The sequence below is a fragment of the Amia ocellicauda genome, chromosome 3 (genome assembly GCF_036373705.1).
Source record: "Amia ocellicauda isolate fAmiCal2 chromosome 3, fAmiCal2.hap1, whole genome shotgun sequence".
Taxonomy (NCBI): domain Eukaryota; kingdom Metazoa; phylum Chordata; class Actinopteri; order Amiiformes; family Amiidae; genus Amia; species Amia ocellicauda.
This window is the reverse complement of record NC_089852.1, coordinates 23,396,812-23,422,284: the sequence shown is the minus strand read 5'-3', so window position 1 is coordinate 23,422,284 and position 25,473 is coordinate 23,396,812. Positions and strand designations below refer to the sequence as shown.

Sequence of the window (25,473 nt, the reverse complement as noted above, 5' to 3'; positions counted from 1 at the left end):
GAGGTAATCTGAAAGCATTGCGATCGATTCCACCAACACATCTCTCCTTCTGGCGCTGAGACTCTGCTCTGTGTGTGTGTTCATGTGCGATAGAGGGGGCGTGGCTTTGGAGACGCCTCTGAAGCGAGGGCGGGCTCTATGCTTTCAAAACAAGCTTGCTAACTGCTGGCCTCTCAGGATTGCATACCCTAGCTTTAACAGTCTTTTGAAAAGGACTTAATCCTGAACTATGTTCTGAATTGGCTTGCCGGGATGAGGATCTGGCTTTGGAGGATCTTATTCAAGTCGCTGTCCACCTGGATCATCTTCTCCGAGTCCGAAGATCAACAGCCGAAGCATCACGCCACCCTGCCAGGTTTTTTCCAGCACCCCAACCTGTATCCATGCCCGAACCCATGCAGTTGGGATCGTACACAGTTGACAGCAGAAGAGAGACAGAGACGGATTCGACTGCGTCTGTGTCTCTACTGTGGTCAGGAGGGACATTACCGTGACACCTCCCCTGTTTGCCCTGGCACCTCCAGAGACCCCGCAGTGAGTACCACCCAATGCCCGCAAGTTACCCATGCACAGAGTCTACAGAGTCTAGAGTCATCAAAGTGAAAATCTCTCTTTTTATTTCTGTGCTACTAGACTTGGCGTCGCAACAGCGACTCGACAAGGCATTCCTATCCTTCCTTACATGCCTCCTCTCCAGATCACGGCTATTGATAACCAACCTATCGGCACTGGTCATTTCTGTCACCAAACAGTCCCTCTCCGGCTTCAAATAGGCAATCTCCATATCGAAGAAATCTCTCTTTCTGGTTATGGATTCCCCTGGCGCGGATCTCATTCTGGGACTTCCTTGGCTCACATGTCACAATCCTACCATTTCCTGGAAAACTGGTGAAATCCTCGCCTGGGGCCACACTGTTTTTCTTATTGTCTGTCTATTCCATGTCGAGCCACACACATTGAAAGTCCCCTCCTATCCCTACCTCTTGAGTTTCCTTCGGAATACAAGGATTTAGCGGCCGTGTTCTGCAAAAGCCAAGCATCCCAGTTGCCACTGCACAGGCCCTGGGCCAGTGCCATTGATCTCCTCCCAGGCTTGGCTCCTCCTAGGGGTCGTATTTATCCTCTTTCCCTCCCGGAATCTCAGGCCATGGAGGAATACATTAAGGAAGCTCTAGAACAAGGCATCATTCGTCCTTCCACATCACCAGCTGTGGCGAGCTTCTTTTTTGTGGCCAAAAAGGATGGTAGACTTCGGCCATGTTTTGATTACAGACAACTTAATTCTGTCACTGTTAAAAACCGTTACTCTCTGCCTTTGGTACCCGCCTCTCTGGAACAGGTACGTGGATCCCGGTTCTTTATGAAATTGCACCTGAGAAGCGCCTACAACTTGATCAGAATTAAAGAGGTGGATGGGTGGAAGATGGCTTTCATTACTGCCAACGGCCATTATGAATACCTTGTTATGCCCTTTGGTCTTGTCAATGCCCCCTCTGTTTTTCAGGCTTTCATTTCGCTTTGTCATCGCCTATATTGATAATATTGTAATCTATTCCCCTACATTTTCTGAGCATATTTCCACCAGGCACTCCAGTGTCTGTTGCAGAATGACCTGTATGTAAAAGCTGAAAAGTGTTAATTTCACCGTGAACACATTGCATTTCTGGGTTACATTATAGATGCTGATGGTGCCCATATGCATTGGCGGATTAAGACTTCATGGTGCCCCTGGGCAACAGCCGCCCAAGTGCCCCCCCATGCAATAAAAAATGCCACGTACTGGCGGTTTTAGTTTCATATTTAAAAGTATAATTTCATTTTGTCAATCATTTATATCAAAATTGTATATTTAAAACATTACGTTTCTTATTATTCTGACTGAATTGTTTTATTAAATGTAAGAATTTCACATAAAAGCTGACACACATACATTTAATAAGTTTATTTAATACATTAATGCACTTAAAGCAACTTTAATAAAACTGCCAAAATCAAAATCAAATCTGTCTTTATAGAGTAGAACACCAAAAAATAATATAACTCTCTGTTATCAAGTTTTTTTGTTTCTTTTTAAGCAACATCCGTCATCCACTGGTGTGCTGTTACATTGCTTGTTTACATGTACTGAACAAAAACACTAGAAAAACCTTTACATCAGAAACATTAGCAATGCTATTACAAATACTCAAACATCTTAGAATGGCCTCTTTCTGGATTTTGACCATGCAAACTCGCATATGATGTCTTCAAAATCTAAGCCCCTAACCAGCTCAGATTCAATGGCAAGCAGGGAAAGTGCAGAAAGCTGATTCTGTGCCATTGTTGTCCTAAGTTCATTTTTCACTCGTTTTGGAGTAGAAAAAAACCTCTCTCCTTCACAGTTAGTGATTGGCAAGGTTAGAAATAGTCTCAGTGCAACATAAACATTAGGAAATGTTGTCCATTACGATCAACAATTTGCAGCAGCTCTGCAGGTGAGGTCTTATCTTTGCTAAAATGTCTGAACTGAATGAGTTCATCAGCCAAGGTTTTATCCAGGTCTTCTGGATATGTGGAGGAGAGTTTATCAGCTCTTGTGCGCAAATCACTTTCTGTACAGTCCTTGCAGAACAGAACACCAAAAAGATCATAGACCTCAATGTATGCATCAATCTGTTTGGATAGGCATGATCTGAGCCTGTCCATGATGACATAATATGCCTCGACCTTAAATCTCTCACTCCCATCAGTAAATGTAACTTAAGCGCCGAATGTCATATTGATACCTCAGCAAACTGCTCTCAAAGTGTGCCAACATAAGAATTGAATGACTGCAAAAGGCCAACAGCAGTTGCTAAGTCCATGTTGCGTTTTTGCAGATTAACACTTGTTGCCTTAAATCTGCTTAGCACCCTGTTCCACAATATAGTCATTAGCACTGTTTCCAGCTTATTCAGTTTACCAACGAGTGCAGCAGCTTCACGTCTTGTGTCTGCCTTCTCATCACAATCTTTGGCAATTTTTACAAGTGCATCTCTAATTGCATTGTAGTTGTCAGGGAGAGCCTTGGTGGAGTCTGCCCTACAGCTCCATCTTTTGCCACACAGAGATTTGAGGGTCAAACTAATGTGAGTGTGACTATCATGAAATATCTTATTCCAGCATTGAGTGGATGCGCTGCAGAAGGTATAAAGTGATTGTAATAGGTAAAAAAATATGTGACCTCCTCACAGCTGTCATCTATGCTGTTCATACCAACAAGATTCAAAGAATGACCGGCACAGGGCATGTAGTGAATTAAAGGGTTTTGCGTTTTCAAGTGCGCTTGGAATCCGTTATATTTACCAGACATATTGCTCGCATTATCATAGCTTTGCCCACGGCAATTTGACAAATCCAACCCCAGGTCTCGAACCATTTTTAATACACATTCTGCGAGACTTGCACCTGTGTGGCTATGCCGGGGCACAAATCCAAGGAATCGCTCAACTACTTTCCCCTCAGTACTGACGAATCTAAAAGTAAGTTATAAGAGATTCAAGCCTCATTATTGGAGTGCACGGATAAGGTATGGAAGGTGTAGGGGTACCTGCCCATCTTGCATTAATGGAGAGAATCTGCTCTTCTTCAAATCTATTATTTCACCGAAAAAGGTGCACATCTTCCCTGATTTTAGTGCTGAAATGCACTGAAACATTTCTTATGAAACACAGAGCTGCATTTAATGAAGTCAAGGCTGTTCTCCGTGAAGCAGTTGAGGTACGACCTCTTGCACCTGGCCCGCATGTGCTTTTCCTATAATGGCACCAATCAGATCTTCAGATCGACTCTCCACAGGCAACAATGAATCTGTATTCAAAAAAGATTCTTCCAAATCTACCCAGCAATACAAATTGCTACAGATTAATAAAATCATACATTTATTTAATTTTCATGAACTTTTATTCATTTTTTTTCTTCACTAGCTGACATGCACACGTTTTACTTGGGGGGGATATGAACTGTGTGATACAACCTAGGTTTGACCACCCTTCCCTCAAAATCAGCCTTGGCTGTTCATTAATTTCTTGAAACTTATGGTATCTCTGACCTATGGCACTTTATTTTTCCGACATATCGGCAGTACACTTTTTTTCTCAACTGTTCATCAAACATTCTCTCCTAGAGATTTTTTTATAGATAAAAGATTGGTTCCCTTGGTCTGTTCTTGCACTTACCATGGCATAGTAATTTTGGATCATGCCCCTTTGGCTTTAGAACTGTTTTCCTCCTCATCACCCTTGGTGTTTTAGTCCCCTGTTGCTGTCAGATTAAACTTTGTCCAATTTCTTTCTTCCCAGCTAGACTTTTTCCGAGATACAAACTCAACTCCAGGTATATTCCCAGCCACTCTATGGAAAACCCTGAAGGCAAACTTACAGGGTCAAATAATTTCTTATAGTGCTCAAACCAATAAAGTCTGAAAAGGACATATATCAGAAAGTAACTGACCTAATTTTAGATCAACAGCATTGTTACTCTCCTAATCCGGACCTTCATAAGCAAAGACTGTCCTTGCAAACTGAATTTGACCTGCACCCCACAAAACGGAGCAATTTATGACTAAATCTCATTATGCAAAATATGAACATGAGGACAAGGCCAGCAAAGTTTTGGTTCACCAGCTGCATCAGTCTGCAGCCTCACATCTGATTCCACAAATTATTGTTCCATGAGACCAGCCTACAACAGACCAGCAGATCAATGACCAATTTCAAAGATTCTACTCTGCTTTTTACACATAAGAATCACCTTCAGATCCTGTCTTACTTGATACTTTTTAAAGAACATCTGTATTCTGACTATTGATGCCCAAACTAAAGCCCAACTAGAGGAGTCATTATCTCCAGTTGAAATAACTCAGGGTATGAGTTCAATGCAGAGTAGTAAAACTCCTGGTCTAGATGGGGTTCCCATAGAATTGTATAAAAAATTCAGCGATAGATGATCTCCTTTGTTGAGTTCTGCGTTTTTGGAATCTTTTGCATTTCTGTCACCCTCTAGAGTGTGGTTCATACCGTCCCATATCTCTTCCTAATACAGATTTAAAAATTCTCGCCAAGGCTCTAGTATATTGTATTGAATCAGAACTCCTGTCTATAATTTCCCTTAACCAGACAGAATTTGTGCAGGATAGGAACTCATTTTTAAATTTTAACCAACTTTTCAATTTATTATATACTCGTTCCTCCCCTTTGCCAGAGATTATTGTCTCACTCAATGCAGCAAAATCAGCTTTCAATCATTTTGAGTGGGACTATTTATTCGCTACACTGCGCAGGTTTGGTCACAATTTTATTTAATGGATCAAGCTGTTATATTCTTCACCTTCAGCCTCACTTCTGTCCGGACAATCAACACGCAGTCTAAATACTTCCCTCTCTACCGGGGTACAAGACAGGGCTGCCCTCTCCCAACCCTCCTCTTTGCAATAGCCATTGAATCTCTTTCGATTTCTCTACGTGAAAATCAGGATGTGCAGGGAGTCGAAAGCAGAAGGTATTTATAAATGTAAAATGTTTAATCTTATACTGTCTATACTTTGCCCTTCTTTAGCAACACTGAAAACCTTGTGGGAACAGGAATTCTCACAGAGGATACCTGGAACTCTCTTCTGGCTCGTGTACATTCCTCCTCAATCTGTGCTCACCACAGGCTCATTCAATTCAAGATTTTACACCATCTCTACTCAAGTTAGCCAGAATCTACCCTGGGCTGAACCCAACCTGTGACAGATACAATCTTGCACCTGCCTCTCTATTTCAAATGTTCTGGTCATGTCCCAGGTTGACTCCTTTCTGGACATGGGGTTTGATACACTCTCAAATCTTACAGGTAATGATTGCTCCCACCCAGGCCTGGCACCACAGGGGGCAAAAGGGGGAAATGCCTTCCCCAGTTGGAATATTGTGCCCCCTTCACTATTTTTTTGATCCGATTATTAATTGCCCATGTCGAAATGTCTTACAGACCACACTTCGCCAGCAATGTCCAGTACAATATTACTTCTTTGCATTTACATTTTACATTTTACATCTGTCCTGTTAAGTAATAACAAAACAAAAACAACAAAAAGGTGGTTGCCTTATTACTAACCTATGCATTAGGATGCATTAGGACTAATGGATGGATTAGTTGATCATTGCTCTAGAGTGATGGATTAAGCATTTCTTAAGGGTAAGAGATTTTAATTCATTTCAGGATTTGTTAAGTTTTGAAAGGCTTTGTCTCTGACTGGTAGTGAACAGTACTGGATTGGATGGAAACATGTAGAAGGAGAAAGGTCTCTTGGGAGGATAAGACTATAGCCTACTATAGACTAACTTTACTTATGAACAGCTTAAAATCTTCAGATTATTTATAAAATAATATGTAAAGAAAAACAAAACAAAAAGTGTCAATTATACAAGTGCAATTATAAAGGTCTGTCAAGACCAAAAGCATTAGGGCCTAATTCTGTGTCATGCTTCGGGTTGTTGAATATATTAATAGAATGTATAACACGATCTTTTCAGCATTTTGTTTGCTGGTTTCATTCTCAAAAGTTTAAATTTGCTTACAACCTAGTTGCTTAATGGTACACATTAACCATTGATATCTGAAGAGACAGGAGCCAGGTTTTAAACACAAAATAAATTCAGTAGCTTGCCTCTTTTATGATTGAGATTGGGGTTTGAAACAAAAAACAAAACAAAACAAAATATACACAACAAATTAAACAGATTAAAAGAGCTGTGAAAGCCTAACTATCCTGTAAATTATATGGTGATTTATCCACAGATACGAATGTGCCATTTCCTTAAAAAATAACTTACTGCCTTTCTTTAAAGGAAGAAATTTTCATATAATCTGATGCTTCAAGACATCACTATCACATAAGGATATTGTAAAGGACAAGATTCTCCATTATAATTTGCTTGATTCAAAACATTAAACTGACAGGAAGTCTACCATCTGTCCAATAAACTATATGATCAAAAGAATAACAACAAGAAGTTGGAAAGTGAGTTTTTGAAAATGCCACAAGCCGATGGTTGCTGTTAACATTGATATAATGACAAGAGTGTTGTTTGCTTTTACACACGGACTGAAGTCTGAGATTTGCAAAACTTCACAGAACACAACTAAGAGATCTTTGGGTCCATACCCTCTTGTATATCTCCAGAACTGAATATTCTGCATAGAGGTGTAAGTGTCTAACGGTACCTATCATATGTGCTGAGAAAAAAGAGCATTACCATTATAAATCAACATTTATATGTTATGCAAAGTATATGTAAAAATGTCAAACGTTGACAGATCTGGCAATTGAAAGGAACTGCTTTTGACCACAGCATTTGTTTTCCTTAATAAGTTTCTTTTACACTGCTTATTTAAAACCTCAGAATAAAGGAAGCAATTCACCACTACCTTTTTTGTACAGTGCCTCATTCTGTGTAATCGGTTTACCTACAGTTGTATTTTGCCTGGACCTCAGTTAGGAAGTCAGTGAAATTAACACACAGCTCTGTCATTCTGCTCTATGGAGATGGACCACATCTACACTGGGCTAGACTTCAACCAAGGACAGCCATCAAGTTAACTTTAGAAGGGTAAATGATCTGATTTATTTCCATAAGGTTTTCACCTGAACCTACAAGTTCAGGAGACTTAAAAAGGTCACATATTATCATCAATTAAAAAAGAGCCCTAAGGCTGCTGTAAGATGTAAGAATGATAATCTTTAGATTGTTTAATTAATAATCATCATCACCATGATACTCTGATTATATATATGTTAAATTTGAAGATACAAACTACTGACATTATGATGAAATTGCAAACAGAACACATTAAATATAATTCATTTGACCAAACAGTAAAAGTCGCAGAAAATATTAAACTACAATCACCTAGATAAGGCTGTAAGGTTATTTAATCTAAAATTCAACTGACATCACATTATAAGGATATTTTACCATTCAGTCATTTCAAACCATAGTGTATTTTAGCACAGCCCCACACTGATGCACACACAGTGCTGGGGAGTAACCAGTTTTAACCAATGCTTTACAACAGTATATTATGATCACAATTTTAATCAAAATAATACATTCCTTTTGTATTTAATGTTTTAGTGGGTTAAATTTCCATGTAAAGACTATTGAAAAAATTAGTATCACAGATATGAGATCAAGGTATCAAGGAACTGGAGAAATTCACCACCACTGTCTGAAGAAAACGCATGTCTGAAATTTTACATGTTGCCACATGTCTTGATGTCAGATGTTGTGGAAATCTCAAACCACTTATAAACTTGCCTACCATAATAACAGTGTATCGACAAACTGTATCAAGTCAGATAGTCTAGTCTTCTAACTGCTCCTTATTGTCCAAAGTATGATAATCTACTAATACTATTTCAGAAAGCAAGTGTAGAGTGTCCCATAACTTTGAAAATCTGAGTAAACTATTATGAAATGCATGGCTCTAAGAATTAAAGGAAGTGCATTACATATCTGCACCAGTTTATGATATTCACAAAATCTTAATCTGTACTGAACCATTTTTAAATGTATATATATTTTAGTTAAATTATTTATATCTGCTTTTCTGCTGCAGTTAGCAAATTTGAACGGTCAATCAGATACAAGAAATTAAACATATTTGTAAAAAAGTGATTTTGAACAAACTGCTTTCCTGAAGCCAAAATCATTCAGCTATGTTACTTTAAAACTGTAAGCATACTTTCAGCAAGGCCCAAACACAACTGATATGGTTTCCTAAAGATAAACATCTAACTATGCAACTAATTTTTGATTATGTCAATTTGCTCAAGGAATGAAAAGGTTTACAACAATACATGAACGCTGCCATAAAATTACAAAAAGAAAAAAAAAATCCTTGTTCTCTCCAGATGCACATTTCCTGCACTGTTAAAAACATTAATCCAGGTAAGGCAATACCAACATCTAGATGAGGGTTGTTGAAATAAGACCTCTTAGAGATTCAACAGATTCAAGTTTTTTCTTAAATATATCTGTAGTTCCTCTATGTAGTATATTTTGGACACAAGCCTGATATACTGTTGTGAAGAAGTAAAGTGTTGTGTGCCGAGTACAAAGAATTATACACCAGAGCTTTGTGTCACTGGAGGAAAGGAGCACTCTGAGTGACACAAGATGACATGAAAATGCAGTAGGTGCTGGAAACACTGAGAAGCATTGTTCGGCAGGTCTGTATTGCACAGCTGTCATACTTTGACCTGCCACTGATGGGAGCATCACAGAGGAACACAACGCTTGACGTCGAGGTATCTTTGTTGCATAACTAAAGACAACTACTACGCCAGCTTCTGAACAAGCAAGAGATTGACTTTAACAAAGAAGGCTGCAGAACAATGACGTACAGTGACTGAACTTGATCTGAAACACCATGCTGCTATCAGCTCGGGCTCTTCTGTGTCTCTTGTCCTATCCATGTGAGTACTGGAGGTTTGTAACTTTTAACTTTATGAGGTGGATAACTTTGCTGCTCCAAAACCTGACAGAATAAGGCATTGCACTACTGACTATAGTTTATAACATGATGTACACACACACATGCAGATAGATAGCTATAGCTGAAAGTATTCACACCTGAGTTGGCGATTCATTTAGTTTCCAACATATTGCTAATTACACTTGACTTACAAAGCAGTGATATCAGAGTAGAGATGGGGTATGTTCATAAAGCCGTAATGTTTGAAAAAATTAAAAAGCAAGGAAACAAATTAAAACAATGTATACCTATAAAACAGAAACATTTATGTGAATTTTTTTATGTTTTGTTTTTAAGTCATTAGGAAAAAACAGCTGATAACTAATACAACCAGGGTATGTAAAGTTTTTGACAGCCACTGTTCTGTGTGATGGCAAGATTGGCTTACTGTTTGTGTCCCATCTGCTCAGGTCTGACCCTTCAGGAAAACGTGAGGCAAGCTACAGCTGTGCAGAAGGCACGCCAGGGGGAAGCTGTACATTTCCAGTGCGCTTACTTAAACAAGGTCCAATCCTTTTATCTGTTCTGGTATGAGCAGCTTCCCAACAAACCACCCCAGTACCTGCTTCAGAAATGGTACCTCAAAGACCAATATGATGAGCCCAAATACAAGGGGATCTTCGAAACAATACTGGACAAAGATAATAAATTGCACACCTTAAAGCTGCTCAAAGCCAAGCTGCGTGGCCCAGTGTCTTACCTGTGTGCCCTAAACGATGGGGGAAATGAACAACTGCATTTTGGAAACGGCACCAGACTGGACGTGCTTGCAGGTAGGCCAGCCCAGTCATGTTCTGTGTCAGTTTCACTTACAGAGGGTTAGACTGGTGCATTTGGATGTGGCATTTCAACATAAAAAAATGCCAAAACTTTAATACAAAGTCATTTATCTACACCATAACTTAATCAAAGCTGGGGTTTTATTAACTGTGAAACATACGGACAGCAAACAGAATTTAGCTTACCTTTTCGTAGCTTCCAATATGTTGTCTTGTATTTTTTTTTTTTTTAAACAACACGAACAACCCTTTCTTTTCTGTTCCATTTAATTCCAGAGACAGAGTGTGAACTCTCCACTTACACACTTCAGCCGAGCACAGGCGGCCCCGGGGCTTGTCTGGTGACCGGCGTGGAGCCAGGAGTGAGCAGGCTGGAGCCCTCGGTGTTGGACGGAGAGTCATGTTACAGCGTGGTGGCTGTTTTGCCACAAGAGGACTTTGACTGTGCAGTCCACAATGAACAGGGTAAGACACAGGGTTGGCACATTGGCTGAAGCGATTTTTAAAAAGAGACAAAATAAAGATGAACTTTTCTTTTTACCCTGGATTTTGTCCATTGCATACCAGTCTTTATAATAATGTATATACACTTAGTATGCATTTGCTGAATTTGTATAATAATAATACAATTAAAAAATAAATTGATTTATTTAGATACATTAAACTTTTAAAAATATGTTTTTTTTTTTTTTTTAATCATGTTGATATCATAGATGCTGTTACCCCAGAATTACAAATTGGTTTGAACTCACAAAATTACTGTTCATACATATCACTCACCATGTACTCTGATTTGTAGACAGAAACACTTTGGTTGCAGATATAAATAATCAATCATAATAAAACCAAAAAAGAATACAAACAGACATTCAGAAATTGATCACTAATTAGGTTAAATCATTACCTTTCACCGTTACCACCCTTTACACCAAATCAAAACCTATTTTATTATTTGTTTAGGTTAGGTTTAATTTTTGAATGTTTTGCTTTTCAGGGGACTCATGTTTTGATTATCAACTGGCAGGTAAATTATTATTTTTTACTAGCGCACTGTTATCGGTTTAACCAATGAGAAGAAAAAATATTAAATCAAAGAAATCTCACATACTCACATACAGTACTAATTCATTATTATTATTAGTTACTATTGGCTCTTTATTCTTAATCTTTCATATATTTAATTAATATAGGCATTATTAATTGCTGATTAGCATGTATCAAAACTAAAAAATAACATCTGTAATCCTTGAATTGATGGAAATATGACCAAATGCTACAGGCAGAGACTACGTAATTGTGAATGTGTTTAAATTGACACGGTTCTAAAATGTCTCATATGTATATTCATATGTATATATGTTATCTCCGTTTAAAATATTTACTATCATAATAGCTCTCTGTTGGTGTGTGACCTTTTTTTCCCCTCTTCAAACTACAGATGAAAAGACCAACTTCTTGTCGTTGACTGTGATGGCTCTCAGGATTATTTGTCTGAAGAGTGTAATTCTTGGGGGACTACTGACACTTCAGATTCACATGGCAAAGGTCAGCTCTTCATCACAGTTGCGAATATCCACCATCTCTAATACATTTCTCAGACATACATTATTGTACACGTACTATTAGCATACAAGTCTCATTCCAGAGAGACCCAGTTCTTCATGGCTGATTGAGTGTCTTCAAGACTTAGTGGAAGAATTATCTAACACTGTATGTGTTTTAACATTACTGGAAGAATGAGATCCGATTAAGCAAATACTTAAGATAAGTAAGGTAAGATAATATAATGCAGCAGGACAGATATACCACAGACACTGGGTTGTACTAAAACAAGGTCCTTTGTGCAGATAAGATAAGTTAATGGTCCCTTTTCTCTTACAGAAACTTTTTATATTCTGATTGATCTTTGCATCACTGACTTGATCTTAGTGCCAGGTGCAGTAAACAACAACAGCTATACTGCTGAAGAAATACCAGTATGGATAATGCGCTAATGAACATATTGCATTATTCTCCAACCACATGACATAACTAATGTATGTTTCATTTTTCTTCTGTTCACAGATTCACTGAAGCATGGACAAAGCCCCCTCCCCTCCCAAAAAAAACCCTGCACATTCTGTAAAAGTATTTTTTGCTTGTAATAGAATTTAATAGAGTAAAGTTTCCTATTAATAGATTATTGTTCCTGCATATGTGATTTCTCTGTATTGCAGTCCTTGTAAGGAACCTCGGATAAAGGCATCAACCAAATTGAGAAATAATATTTGTAACAGAGACAAGTCATGTAAAAATGATTTTCACTTCTGTTTAGGCTCAGCCTTTACAAGCCACAGTGTAGATTTAGGTCGTTTCATAGATAAACTGACTATGCATATAAAACCAACTGTTTTTCCGATAAACTAGTTCAGTTTAATATGGGTTACTAAGATGCCACTTTAAGCCACCCATTTTGTCACAGTACAGCAGCATACAGTATGATGTCAATAGGCAACATGCATGAATCATGAACAGGAGGGGGAACACAAAGACATTCTATACTGCTTTTTGTCACAAGGAATTATTTCCCATTGACCAGCTCACTGGCAATAGTGACATTTAGGGGGAAATCATTCTTGTAACTTATATCAATAGTATGCTTCAGACCATATTTAATTGTATCCCTTTTTCTTATTAAAATATAATAAAATGTGCTGAGTGCAAAGACCTTGCTTCTGGGTTTTGTTTATTGGATTTACACAGACACAGTCAATTTAGAAAAATACATTTCTTGCAATTGGCTAGTCTTTCTTTACCAATTATTTTGACCTTAAACACTGACTTTGCCCTCAAAGAATCAGACACAGTGTTTCTATATGAAAGCAGGAGTCACACAGGGGAAGTGTTACCAATGGTGACCAAAAAGGCTGTAGGTATTTCATGTCTTCAGTTCTGAGATCTCTGCTCGATTTTCCTCCGCTTGCTTTACGGCTCTCATTTCCTGTGGAAACAGCACAGTTTCAAACTACAAAACCAGAAAAATAGATAAGAATTGCAGGGTGTGTTTTATGTCTGTTTTTTTTTTGTCCTTTTGTTTTAGTCAACCACGCTGACCTAGAAAAAGAAAAAAAAAGTGTCCTAAACCTAGAAACTATATCTTTACAGGAAATGCGAGGGTGGTGAAGAAGATCAGCAGGTGTGAAGTCTGCAATAAATTGATGGTCAAAATGTGTGCTGTCATGACAAATAAAGGCAAACAACTGACAAAAACAACCGCAAGATGAAGAAGAAGAAAAAAAGAGTTCTGTCAGCTTGAAATTAAGTTAAACTTGCTTAATCAAAGTAATAGATGTATGAATCAGTATGTCAGTCAAATAAATATCACTCACATCCATTTTGGATCACCCACTCTGGTAGGATGTGGTCTGGGAGGTCTTATATACCTATGAAATGCATCATATTTATTAATTTGTATGCATGTAAATTGTAATGTATTGTTTTCTGATTCACATTTTTCAATGTAAAGATAAAAACATACAACACAGTTAATTCGTTTTACAAACTAAATGTTCTGAATCCTTATATTGTGTTACTACATTGCAGTGATGAATGGAAAGATGTGACCCTATATAACATTGTATTACACATATATAATACAGCACTAACAATAGCCAATATTTGAAATATTACTCTTGATGCATTTCAGGTCTATTTTAATGTATTCTTAAGCACTGTAAAAGTGCAGAAGTAATAATCTATTGCTAGACTGTATGACGTCAATGTCCTTCCAGCTTGCTTTTAATATATTATTTAATGTAACATTTACTACTATCATTCCTTATTTAAACAAGACGAGGTTAAAAAGAAAAACGTGTTTGTTGTTTTATACACTATGCTTGGCACTGTTGTCACCAAAGTCTTGTTAAAATACACTGATGGAAGAATCGTTAAAACAATTATAATTTAAATGCATGAATGCAATCAGATGACGTTTTAAATATTTATTTACACGTATGCATTCGTGTGTAGTTTATTCTGTGCGGATGTTGCTTTTATCGACATATTGATAACATACAGTCATTAAGGCAGTCACCAGTGCCTCACCCGCTAATACTGCAGCGTCTCCTGCCTCCCAAACATCCGGGTCCGGAACCATTTCTTCCAGCCTTTTTCCGGCTTCAGTTTTGCGATAGAGATGTTTGGCTAATGCAAATAATATACTTCGGATAATTATATACACACCATCTAAACAAACAACAACACAATAAAATCGTTGCTGGTGGAAGGCCATTAGCTATGTAAGTTTCAAATACGCCATTTACTTTACAACGTGTTAATTGGAACTATAATACCATTTAGAATATTTCAATGAATCCGATTTACATACTTTTTCTGTACACGTTCTGTTACAATTATGTGTCCACTTTTTGTATTATTTTAATACTAGGCACGCCGAGCTGAGCAACAGATGTGTGTGTGTGTAAACACAGAATGACTTACTGCAGTATATAGACTGGATATAATTGATACAGTCAGGTTCTGTCAGATTGATTCAGGCAGTGCAACATCGAAAATGTTGACTGTATTATAACCCCATTGTTACCATTGTTTTCTTCTCATTTACAGTTCAGCCCCCGTTCTGATTTAAGGCAGGCTGTCAGACTCCAGTGCTGCAGGGCCGCAGTGTCTGCTGGGTTTTCTTCCTGCCCACCTCCTGGCTCCTTCATTAGTCTAATTAAACAGTTTACTGCATGAAGTCAGCACTTCTCTTAAGACACTGAAATGTTCTGTGGGTTCACTATTTTGAGTAATCAACTAATTGTATGGCATCTGCTATAAAAATAATATGAAAGTTTTAGATAAGCCTACCTGAGTAAATAATGACTAAGTAATTGGGAGCTCAAAAACCAGCAGACACTGCAGCCCCCCCAGGACTGGAGTCTGAAACCCCTGATTTAAGGAAGACATGTGTCCTATAATATAATAATACTTCCATACCAGGTCCAGTTTTACCCAGTCAATATGATGGTCTGATTTCCTCCAGGTGTAACGTAGGTCTGAATATTAATCCTGAGGAGTCTTAACTGATTTTACCTCCCTAACCTCCAGGTTATATTTGTGCTTCCCAGCAGCATTTCAGTCAAGTCTGTGCTGTGGTGAATACTGCTGATCAAGACAGAGAGCTCTACATATGCATTAGACCAGGTGGGTGGACATGCTAATGAGGAGAGATTATTTTAAAGGCACTGCTCAAAACTATGCTTCTGTGTTTTTGTAATTGAATTGATTGTGTGATTGTAGCTTCAAAATCATCTAAATCATGATCACTACAAAGTTTTGCAGTGGAAAAGACGTGTAAAAGGAAATTCGTATATTTATATTATGAGTAGGATACAAACCAACTTTTACTGTTTTTTTCAGATACAAAGCAAAAAAAACAAAAAACTAATTGAAGGGCTGCCACACATGCACTCAGATGGAGGTTGCTGAAAGGACTAAAGAGGACACACTGAACTACTGCAATCCATTTAAAGTTATCAAACAGAAGGCATTGTTCGCAATGAAGCAGGAAAGCCCTGAAATGGTACTTTTCCAGCTTTACAGAGGACATGACCGATATGCCCGTTAATATGGAAGCGGGTTCCAAAATTGAATTGATCCGAAAAATTGAGCACCTGGGTCCGACGGAGGTCAAAATCAAAACAGAGTTATCCGAAATTACTCTGTTACCCATTAAAGAGGAAATGAGGGAATCCTGCACCACTGGGGTAGAGGAACCTCTCATCTCTAACGAGGGGAGGGCCGACATCAAAATGGCTGCTACCCAGGGTGTGTTTGCAGCTCGGCCACGCATTGGAATGCCGGAGTCTGGCCCGGGTCAGGGGTTCTCTGATCAGGCGGGCAGCGGAGAGAAGCGGTGCCACTGCAGCGAGTGCAGGAGGACCTACAAAAGCCAGATGTACCCGAGACGCCACCAGCTGGTCCACGAGGGGCTGAAGACGTTTAAGTGCCCCGGGTGCGGCGAGTGCTTCCGGCTGTATGTGCGCTTCAGCCAGCATAAGAAATCCCACCTGGGGGATAAGCCATACCGCTGTGTGGAGTGCGGGAAGGGTTTCCGGCTGGCCAAGTACCTCCGGCAGCATGAGTCCATCCACATGGGGCAGCGGCCCTTCTGCTGCCCGGACTGCGGCAAGAGCTTCAGGCTGACCTCGCACCTCAGGTCCCACCAGCTGATCCACACCGAGGACAAGCCCTTTCACTGCTGGGACTGCAGGGCCAATTTCCGTCTACTGGGTGAGCTGCAGCGGCACCAGCAAGAGCTCACGGGGGTGACGCCGTACCAGTGCCCCGAGTGTGGTGGCCACTTCCGACAACAGAGCTCCCTCATCAGAGAATCCACAGGGCAGAGAAACAGCACTACAACGTGGTCACACTCTGACCACCGGCCTGCAGGGCTTCCCAGTTTACTGCTAGGCCGAAGATGTTACACTGTATCTTAGCCTCATAGTGCAGTGTTTTCATGTATTTTTTTTAAGCAAAGATTAAAAAGTTAATTGTACTGTTATTATTACTGTACATAAAGTCACCTTAGATGAGCACCTGAAACAAATGTCAAATCAGTTTTCCTTCTGTTGTTGAGTGCAGTTTTCCCCATCTGAGTTGAATACACTTGGCTGTCATGTACATGACAGCCAAATCAAGTAAATTTTTGCGGATAAATGTAAACCATTAAGAAGATTGGAGACCAGGGCACGATACATTTCTGAAATGTATCTTGTTTACATTTACAAAATGCTGCTTTCTGATGCTATGAAGACCTCTATCATAATCACGATGCAAAATGACACAAGTGTATTATTTGTTATTCAAACACATTTGAACAGTATCTCAACAGCTCTGCCAAACTCTAATAAAAATATTTTTGTTTTTATATCATTACTGCCCTTCTACCTTTTCATACCTGTGCACTTCATCTTAAAAGGTATCCAAATACAATCCCAGAAAGTAAAAAGATATTTTTCAGTTCCAACTGGAATTAGTTAATGGATCTATTTATTTGTATACATTTCGTGTATAACTTACAAGTACAACTCTTGCATTTTAGGTGCTTATCGATGTAATAAAAGCCCAAAGCTTTTAAACATGTTAACTAGCCAGATAAGCCATCCTGTTAGGGCATTCAAAAGTTGAAAAAATCCAAAAGGAGAAAGCATTGTGACTCTCCCTGACCAGAGCTGCAGATCCTCTGTGCTGTGAATGACCTGATTAAAAATGAAGCCAGAAGAAGTCAACCTCCAATGATGTGCCTGACTTCCGCCTTACCAAGCATAAGTATTTGCCAACAAACTTTGGTCAAAACTTTCCCAGCATTAAATGCTTTGCAGCCGTCCTCCACCCCAAACACCACCCCTGCTCAGCAAGTTGTGGGGGCGTTACGATGGTCTTGTCCTCGTGGCCAGCTCATTAAGTCTGGGCCATATATACCCTGTTTACCTTCTACTACTAACATCTGTTGATGTTGTCTGAACTCCTGAACTGCTTGATGGTTTTACTGTAGTTTTATCTGTCTTTTGTAGGAACATTATGCTACCATCCATGATCTGAACATTTAACAGGCAGGTATAAAAGTTTGTGAAATATGTCACAATTATTGAAACCGAGACCTCAGGGTAACAGCAGTTTTAATGCTGTGTATTAATATGTTAGATTAAAAACAAAACAGTTACAAAATACACAGAAGACACAGACCAAAGCACACATTTTGAGAACCCAAAATAAACACTTCATAAGTTTCATAATTTGTGAAAAAAGAAAATATATAATGGGTAGTGAATTTCATTGCATTCACTGAGCATCTGCAAATCTGAACCAAAATCTTAGTTAAGTCATGATGAAACAGAGCTCTCTTCGATCTTCACAAATGCCTACAGTTCGCATATTGTTCAGTTTGGGTTTTCTGTGCGTCTCTTTACAGTCACACTAATAAGAATGTTGAGACATAAGTTAATTCATATAAAGTATAAATTTAAATTAGCCAACATTCAGAATAACCTTTACAGTACTATTTTTCATGGAAACATCTTTACATTTTAAGTAGGTCAATATTCGTAGAATGTTTCAAGACTAGAATATCTACACAAGACAAATCAGTACCACCTCAAGCAGGTATTCCTAAATACATACCTAAATTCACCTAACAACAAACAGCCCCTAGTCCTTTTCTAGAATTAATCAATTAATACTTATAACACTACAGTAATAAATACCCTATTTGTTTTCTCCCAAAAAAGGTAACAGATATTTGTCCTGAGTGCAGTTTTGCAGAAAAGTTCTCTTTTTTCCCCCCTTTTAAGAGTTAACCACTTAAATACGACCAGACAAATGGACCTGGTTCTTGTCAAGACAGCATGTGGAGCCGGGACACCAGTTCTAGAACCTTGGATCTCTTCCCAGTGTTGGAGCTGATGGGCTTCTCGATGCCGTAGATGTACTCGAAGAAGCTGTAGAGGGAGGTGAGCTGCATGGGGTAGCCTAGGTTGAACACCCACAGGAACTTGAAGAGCTTGTCAATGGCGCGGGTCAGACTGACTTCTTGCAGGGGCAGCACCACCTTCTCGGCCGGAGCCAGGATGAAGAGCTGCCTGCTGGGATTGTCCAGATTACCCAGGCTCAGGATGTACGGCTTGGCCTGGCTGCTTGATGCCCCGTTGGACGTTCCTGCGTCACAAAGGAGGGAGGACACACTGGTGCCATCCTGCGAAATGGGTTTAAAACATTTGATGAGAGCTAGCAGAGCAGGGAAAGCCAGGACAGTGTCAGATCCAAACTTGTATTCCTTCACTAGGATAACCAAAAGTATTGATTTGGTGACATACAATTATTGAGTAAAAACCTTCAAAATCATCAGAAAATCGTTAACTTTTAACAATTTCATTTCATGCAGGCTATGACATAGTGAGGAAAGCATCAGACCCAATATAAAGCAATGAAGAAAAACAAAAGATCAGCCCCGTATCTCTGTACTGCATTTGAAATTCTGTGCACAGAGCAATGTGCAATCATATTCTTTTTGTGACAATTATGTAATAAGAATTGAAAATGCCAGACATGCAGAATTGAACAGCTTCTGAACCCAACTCCGCCTCGTCAGTAACTTCAACCACTTACTGGTGCAAATTCCACAAGGTAGCGTATGGCGTGTTTTATGCTGCATTTCGTTGGTTGTGTGGCTCTGCCAGTATTAGTTGGTGGGAGCAGATGGATCAGCAGTTTAAGCATAGTCAGCGTGTAGAAGTCTGCAAAAAAAACACTTATTTAGTGAAGGATGTACTTCAGAAGAGACATACAAACTCTAGATTTAAGACACTCGTATCTCTAAGCAGATTAAATCAACTACATTCTGTAACAGTAAGATTTTTTTTCTCAGATATTAAAGCCTGAAAGTTAATTACAATGAATCTGTAAAACTGCAATTACTGATCAAGAGCTAGAGTAGGAAACTTTAACCATGGAAAACAAATCGCTACTGAAAAAGATCAAGAGTGAAACCAGCATTGCTGGACTGAAATCACCTTCTTTCTCCGCGCATGACTGTTCCAGCAGTACTCCGATTTCGGGGTGCTTCTCCTTCTCGGCGATGTGCCGCACTTTGGGCAACACACAGGTGTCCCACTTAGATAGGAAGCTCTCCCCTTTGCCCGGGAACAGCCTTTCAAACTCTGAGTCAATCTGGGCAGAAATACACAAGGAAAAGAAATCTCAGTCACAGAACTGTTTGCCACGATTGGAAGCAGAGCACAGATAAGGAGGTCTGGTGTGGCTGAAAACGTAATAAAGCACGTATTTAGAGCCAGGGCATTTTTACAGCCGTGAGTTTTCTTATAGAGGTTTTTCAGTAATGCTTAGACAATTATGAATTCACATTGTACTTAAAATAAGGTAAGATAGAACAGACTGATACAAACTTGGCCGATGTTGTGTATTGCAGCATTTCCTTTTGATTTGTGATATGCTTCATGAAAGACTGCTAAAATTTATTTGCAGCACACTGTGTTGCATGGATCAAAAAGGGTTAACAATGCTTTGTCCTGTCACTGGCTTGAAGACTCCTTTGGGGGTTAACAAGAGAAAGTGCTGAGTTGGTCAAAGTAATGCAGGGTGCTTTCAGGCACAAGAAACTGGATTGTTTTATCGGTTGTGAGCAGCTAATGCCCCTTGAAACACTTCTCCTTCTTCGTTTAACTAATTACATATAAATGGCAATGGATTGTTAATTGAGTAAGAAGGTTGTACAATGCTCCTGGTGGCCTAGCAAATAAATGTGAAATATGAATGTTAATAGATATTATTTATAAGATAAAAAAAAAAGTGGGAAAAACTGTTTAACAAGACCAATGTCCTTTCCTGTGATTAAAAAAAAAGCTGCTGTATCAGAAACTCTGCCTTGCATGGATTCACTGAAACTGCAACTCAATGACTCACTCTCCTGGTGCCTGGAAAGCTTTGAAAAGGTTAAACAACTGGGGAAAATAGTGGTAACGCAGACCAATTTTTCAACAACTGGTTAAACCGAGTTCCATGGGAATGGCTCTGTATGGGTTTCCAAGCTTACCGTGGAAGGCACATCCAGGAAGCGCGGGTACTCTGTGATGACGGCGTCCACCGTGGGCCTCTTGCTCAGCATCCACCTCCTCCTGGCACCGAAGGTCCTCTCCATGCCATTCCTGATGAGGACGAGGTTCTTGGCCAGAGGGCGAGTCTTCTTCATCAGGGCGATCCACTTCCTCGTTTCTTCCGGGACGTGATCCTCTGGCTTCTGCTCCGAGGGGGGCACCTCGGTCCGCCGCCGCTTCAGCACATACTTCTTCTTGTCGGCTTCCAGGGTCCTTCGGAAATTGCGCAGCCGCGTTTCAATGTACCCTGTTCGTGATATTGGATCGTAAAGGTGCTCCTGTAAAGATTGAACTCATCAAGGCACAACAGGGACTGTTCAGTGCAAACACACACTCTTACCTGAGCACAGTACTGCATGTTAGAAAGTCTTCTGCAAAAACTAATGTTTAAGAGTGCTACAGGTCTGCAGATTTGACTTACAATGCCGTTAATTCCTGCCGATGGAACACACAATCTTAGTGCCGGGAAGAGGTCGACAATATGCTCTGCCAACATGGTCTTCTGAGCAGAGGTGGGGTAGCTAGGAATGAAAAAAACATGGATTGAGAATCTGACGTTTTTAACACAAACAATAAATACACTTAATATAAGTTTTTAAAATGGATTTAAAAAGTACTCAAATTGACGTACAATCCAAACTCCTCCACAAGGTAGGCCACTGCGATTTTGATGAGCTTCCTCCTCGACAGCTCACAGAAACACGAGTCTTTCTCATACTCGCGAATGACCTCGGGGGCCAAAGCCTCCAGTCGTCCCCTAAGCTGCTCAGCAAAGCTCTGCACTCCGTATTCGCTGAACTCCCCAGACTGCAAGACAAGGAACACGTCACCAGTTACAAAACTGAGGCTGTGTTTTTCTCAGCCGCACAAAGAAGGAACCAATCCTGTCAAAATCCCACAGTGCCTACGAATGCACAAAATATAAACATTCACTGTGTTCTCATCAATGGTACGGAAAAGCCTCCAACACTTCGGCAGGGAATTCCCTCACTGTCTCACTATTGACCTTTAACCTGTCACACGTCACAACTAAAGAATAGAAGGAAGGTGTGGAATTCTCCCAGATCAGGCTTACTTGTACCTCTGCATTGGGATCAGCTCCCAGTTCAGGTGCCTCCTCTGTGGTGGGGACCGTCTTGTTCTCAGAGTCTTCTTCCTTAATCTGGGCAGGACTGAAATCGGCAGGTTCCTCCTCTTCCATGGGGACAGAGATTATTCTTAAATCTTGGCTGTGGAGGTAATCTTTACTGCTATCAGCATCTTGGATGGAGGAAAAAAATCAGTGAGAAAAGGTTAATTCAACCCGTACCTGTGATTGGGAAAACAGTCCCGAAAAATTAAAAAAGCAGCAGAAAATACAGAAGGCCAAACAAACTCTATGGGCTGGTTTCACAGACCCAGATTAGCACTAGCTTAAACTACCTAATGTTATTTTAGGTAGAGTAGTCCATGACTAGCACTGATCAAGCTCTATAAAACCACCTGCAAATGTGTTTAGTTGCGCAATCGGATTAATTTTATCTAAAAACATAATTCTACAATCAAGAGCTACAATCAACTCCCACTCTACGAACTTGTCTGTTCTGACAATATTCTAGGATGTGCACTCTCAGTGGTTTGGTTTGGCACATGCAAACTAACCAATACTACAGAATTAACCAGGTGTCAAAGAATTGTGCACACTACTCTATACGCACTTTCTTTCAAAACGATCTGGGAGGCAAATATTATGGAAAGCCATGAAGTACACAGAAATCCACAACAGTCCACAGACTACAATTCAACTTACACTGTGTGGTTCCATCCTCGTCTATGAGGGAGATGCCTTCATGCTCTTCAGCTTTGAAGACCCTGCTCATCAGTTCCCAGTTGGCCTGCAATCCAACATCGTGTCCCTCTGTATAATCTGCCGCAGTGGGGTCCCCAGACAGCTCGATGTGATCAGGCGAGAAAGGAGTGAGAAATCCATCGTAACTTGGATGCTCTTCCCTGGGTGGCTCCTGGACAACACGACTACTTTGGAAACGCCTCTTCCTGCGATTTCCACTACTCAGAGTCGGCTTAAGAGTCGGCTTCAGAGTGGACTTCAGAGTCCGGCTGGTACCGTTTAAACAACCGTCTGCAGATACTGCTCCCAAGCCACTTTCAGGCACCTCTAGCTTCAATTTCAGGCTTTGGTTTTCTCTATCCTTTTCAGCTACAGCGATCTGCAAATCTGCCAACTTGCCACCCAGCAGCCTGGCGGTCTCACATAGCACTGTCTCCACAGCGGTTTTCACAGCCTCCTCAATGGTGGAGCTCAGCTGCTCCTTCAGGAAGGACACAGACAGGGTGACGTCCATCTCATTCTCCTCACTCGCACACTGCCTAGACACCTCTCTCGCCAGGGCACCGCTGACTGAGTCACTTCCTGGGGTCCTGAAAATGCAACAATGGCCGCTTAAGGTTAACACTTCTACTGTGTTTTAAAACCTATTACTTAATCTCATTTAGGTACTTATTCACTTGGTTGAGGCTTTCATTCCTGCCACACTAAGTCAATAATACATTTGCATGAAGTAAAGTGGAACATGAATACACAAGCTCGGAAACAGTATGAACATTATGTAGACATTCAGCACACAACTACTGTATCAATAGTGCAGAAAGGTGCAGAAATTGAATGGGTTATGCTTTAACGGCAACCATCCTGCTTGAGGAAGAGTGCAACCAAAGGGGCTTGTGATACAGTCTTCTCAAAAAAGCACCACAAAGTAGGCTCCTAGTATAAAATATCTGGTAGGCCTTTATCCAGTTTTCTCCCATTTACTTTAGGCTACACCCATATGTATGTAGTCTAGGAGACAGCAGGTTGTCCTTGTGTGATACTTATCTGTGTTACCCAAACGTCAGTTCATCAGGCCTTGCCAATAGGCTTCAGCACCCTGTACCCCACTAATTGTGTTCCCCCCAGTTGGCTCTCTGTTGGTCTCCTTTGTTTGGTCCTACTTTGTTACAGTAAGTATTGTAAACCCCCTCCCCCCTCCAGTAATTGTTCTGGGGGATCACAGATACTCATAACAGACAATCACACTGATTCACAAAGAGGATGTGTATGTGTCATTGTGAAATGTAATAAATACACAAGATGTGATACACTGCCTTACTGCTCAATATCTGCTACATGTCCATTTCAGTGTCACAAGTGATGCAGCACGTCACTTTTTAAACCATCTGATCTCCCCACGCTTCTTGACATGAATCATCTTTTATGGCCTTATAACCCCCTCTCCAGGCGCCCGAGTCGCAAGGATAAGGACTAACTACCCACACACGCAGGATGAGAACAACATGACGTCGTCTACAGGGCCTCGTTAAAAACATTTTTTGGCTGGTGCATGGCGCGTTTGTTTTATTGTATGTTCTGTTATAATTTTACCTTGTCCTTACTATAAGACAGCGTGTAATAGAGGTGTGAGATGCAGCCCTAATCCCATATTCAGTAACATATACATAACTAAACATGAGGTCTAATCAGTACACTAAAAGTGCATTTCGATTACACTATCAGCCTACCTATTGTAAAACCCCACACGATTTATATTTTTGGGAATGTATACAGCAAGCGTTTCCGAAGTGATAACGCGAATTGACACAGGCTTCCGTAGAAGCACAACAACTATAAAATTACAAGTAGAGACAACGTATTTCCGTCAATCTTATCGGTAGAACTAAGATCCATAAAACGCAGTGCATGCAGGTTTTGAGTATAATGGGATGGCACTGTGTAGGCACTGCAACACACTAGTCCTCTGTTACGAGAAAACAAAACAAGGGATCAAACACGAGTCCGAACATAGACACTGTATTCACTGATTTCATATTTATTAGTAGTACAAGATGCGATACTCACTTGATTCAAGCACCGTCGACGTCGTAATTACCGGATAATTAATTAAAGCAAATAACGCTGATTTGTGAACGCTACAACTTCAAGTATGAACACCCAGTTTCTCGCCTGTCCTGTGAATAATTCGTCATTCTCCATCGAAACCCGAGCCGGAAACAACAGCGCGGTGCATTGTGGGGGTTGTGTGCGGATTGTTTTTTGTAGTTCACCAGGATAGAGTAGAAATTAATATAAAGTAGTGTGCAGTTTTAAGTTGAATGACTTAATAGGGACTACATTTCAGGTTTGTTCATTTCAGACATACAAAATAATATGGTCAACAATTCTAATTGTTTTTAAATAAGTTTAAATCTAGCATAATACAATGACATAAAATAAGGCATATATTGGGACACTGCTGTTGTACCCTTGAGCAAGGTACTTTACCTAGATTGCGCCAGTAAATGCCCAGCTGTATAAATGGGTTAAGAAAAAAAAGTGATAATTGAAACAAGTTACCCGGGATAAGGGCGTCTAAGAAATTGAGTAATAATATGGCATATACAAGACCGTAGCTAAACCAATTACATTTACAGTGCTTATATATACAGTCCTGTACAAAAGCTTTAGGCAGGTG

General features: G+C 40.0%; 3 protein-coding genes and 1 long non-coding RNA gene across 5 annotated transcripts; 2 read left to right on the top strand and 2 right to left on the bottom strand.

Annotated features, from left to right (window-relative positions):
- Nucleotides 1-252: 252 nt before the first annotated feature.
- LOC136747023 (uncharacterized) lies at nt 253-13,020 on the top strand. The gene is made up of 7 exons (XM_066699977.1): nt 253-534; nt 1,145-1,244; nt 9,948-10,310; nt 10,593-10,781; nt 11,311-11,340; nt 11,755-11,861; nt 12,381-13,020. Exons 1-7 carry the CDS (start codon nt 253-255, stop codon nt 12,387-12,389), a joined length of 1,080 nt encoding a protein of 359 aa, XP_066556074.1. The 3' UTR covers nt 12,390-13,020.
- Nucleotides 13,021-13,024: 4 nt separating this feature from the next.
- Nucleotides 13,025-14,990, bottom strand: LOC136741972 (uncharacterized). Of its 2 annotated transcripts, none has more exons than XR_010814616.1 (4): nt 14,796-14,990; nt 14,400-14,540; nt 13,685-13,738; nt 13,025-13,296 (listed from the first exon to the last, which is right to left on the bottom strand). It is a non-coding gene; the product is annotated as an uncharacterized LOC136741972 (long non-coding RNA). The 2 variants fall into 2 exon arrangements; XR_010814610.1 differs by having other exon boundaries at nt 14,400-14,498.
- On the top strand, nt 14,484-17,226 carry LOC136741956 (zinc finger protein 780A-like). The gene is made up of 3 exons (XM_066698557.1): nt 14,484-14,593; nt 15,428-15,500; nt 15,717-17,226. The coding sequence occupies exon 3, from the start codon at nt 15,905-15,907 to the stop codon at nt 16,793-16,795; it is 891 nt and encodes a 296-aa protein (XP_066554654.1). The 5' UTR covers nt 14,484-14,593; nt 15,428-15,500; nt 15,717-15,904; the 3' UTR covers nt 16,796-17,226.
- A 734-nt stretch (nt 17,227-17,960) lies between these two features.
- On the bottom strand, nt 17,961-25,008 carry LOC136741940 (uncharacterized). The gene is made up of 9 exons (XM_066698556.1): nt 24,861-25,008; nt 22,758-23,386; nt 22,050-22,228; nt 21,600-21,775; nt 21,390-21,489; nt 20,908-21,246; nt 19,868-20,024; nt 19,464-19,591; nt 17,961-19,050 (listed from the first exon to the last, which is right to left on the bottom strand). The coding sequence occupies exons 2-9, from the start codon at nt 23,308-23,310 to the stop codon at nt 18,694-18,696; spliced, it is 1,989 nt and encodes a 662-aa protein (XP_066554653.1). The 5' UTR covers nt 23,311-23,386; nt 24,861-25,008; the 3' UTR covers nt 17,961-18,693.
- Between the last annotated feature and the right edge of the window lie 465 nt (nt 25,009-25,473).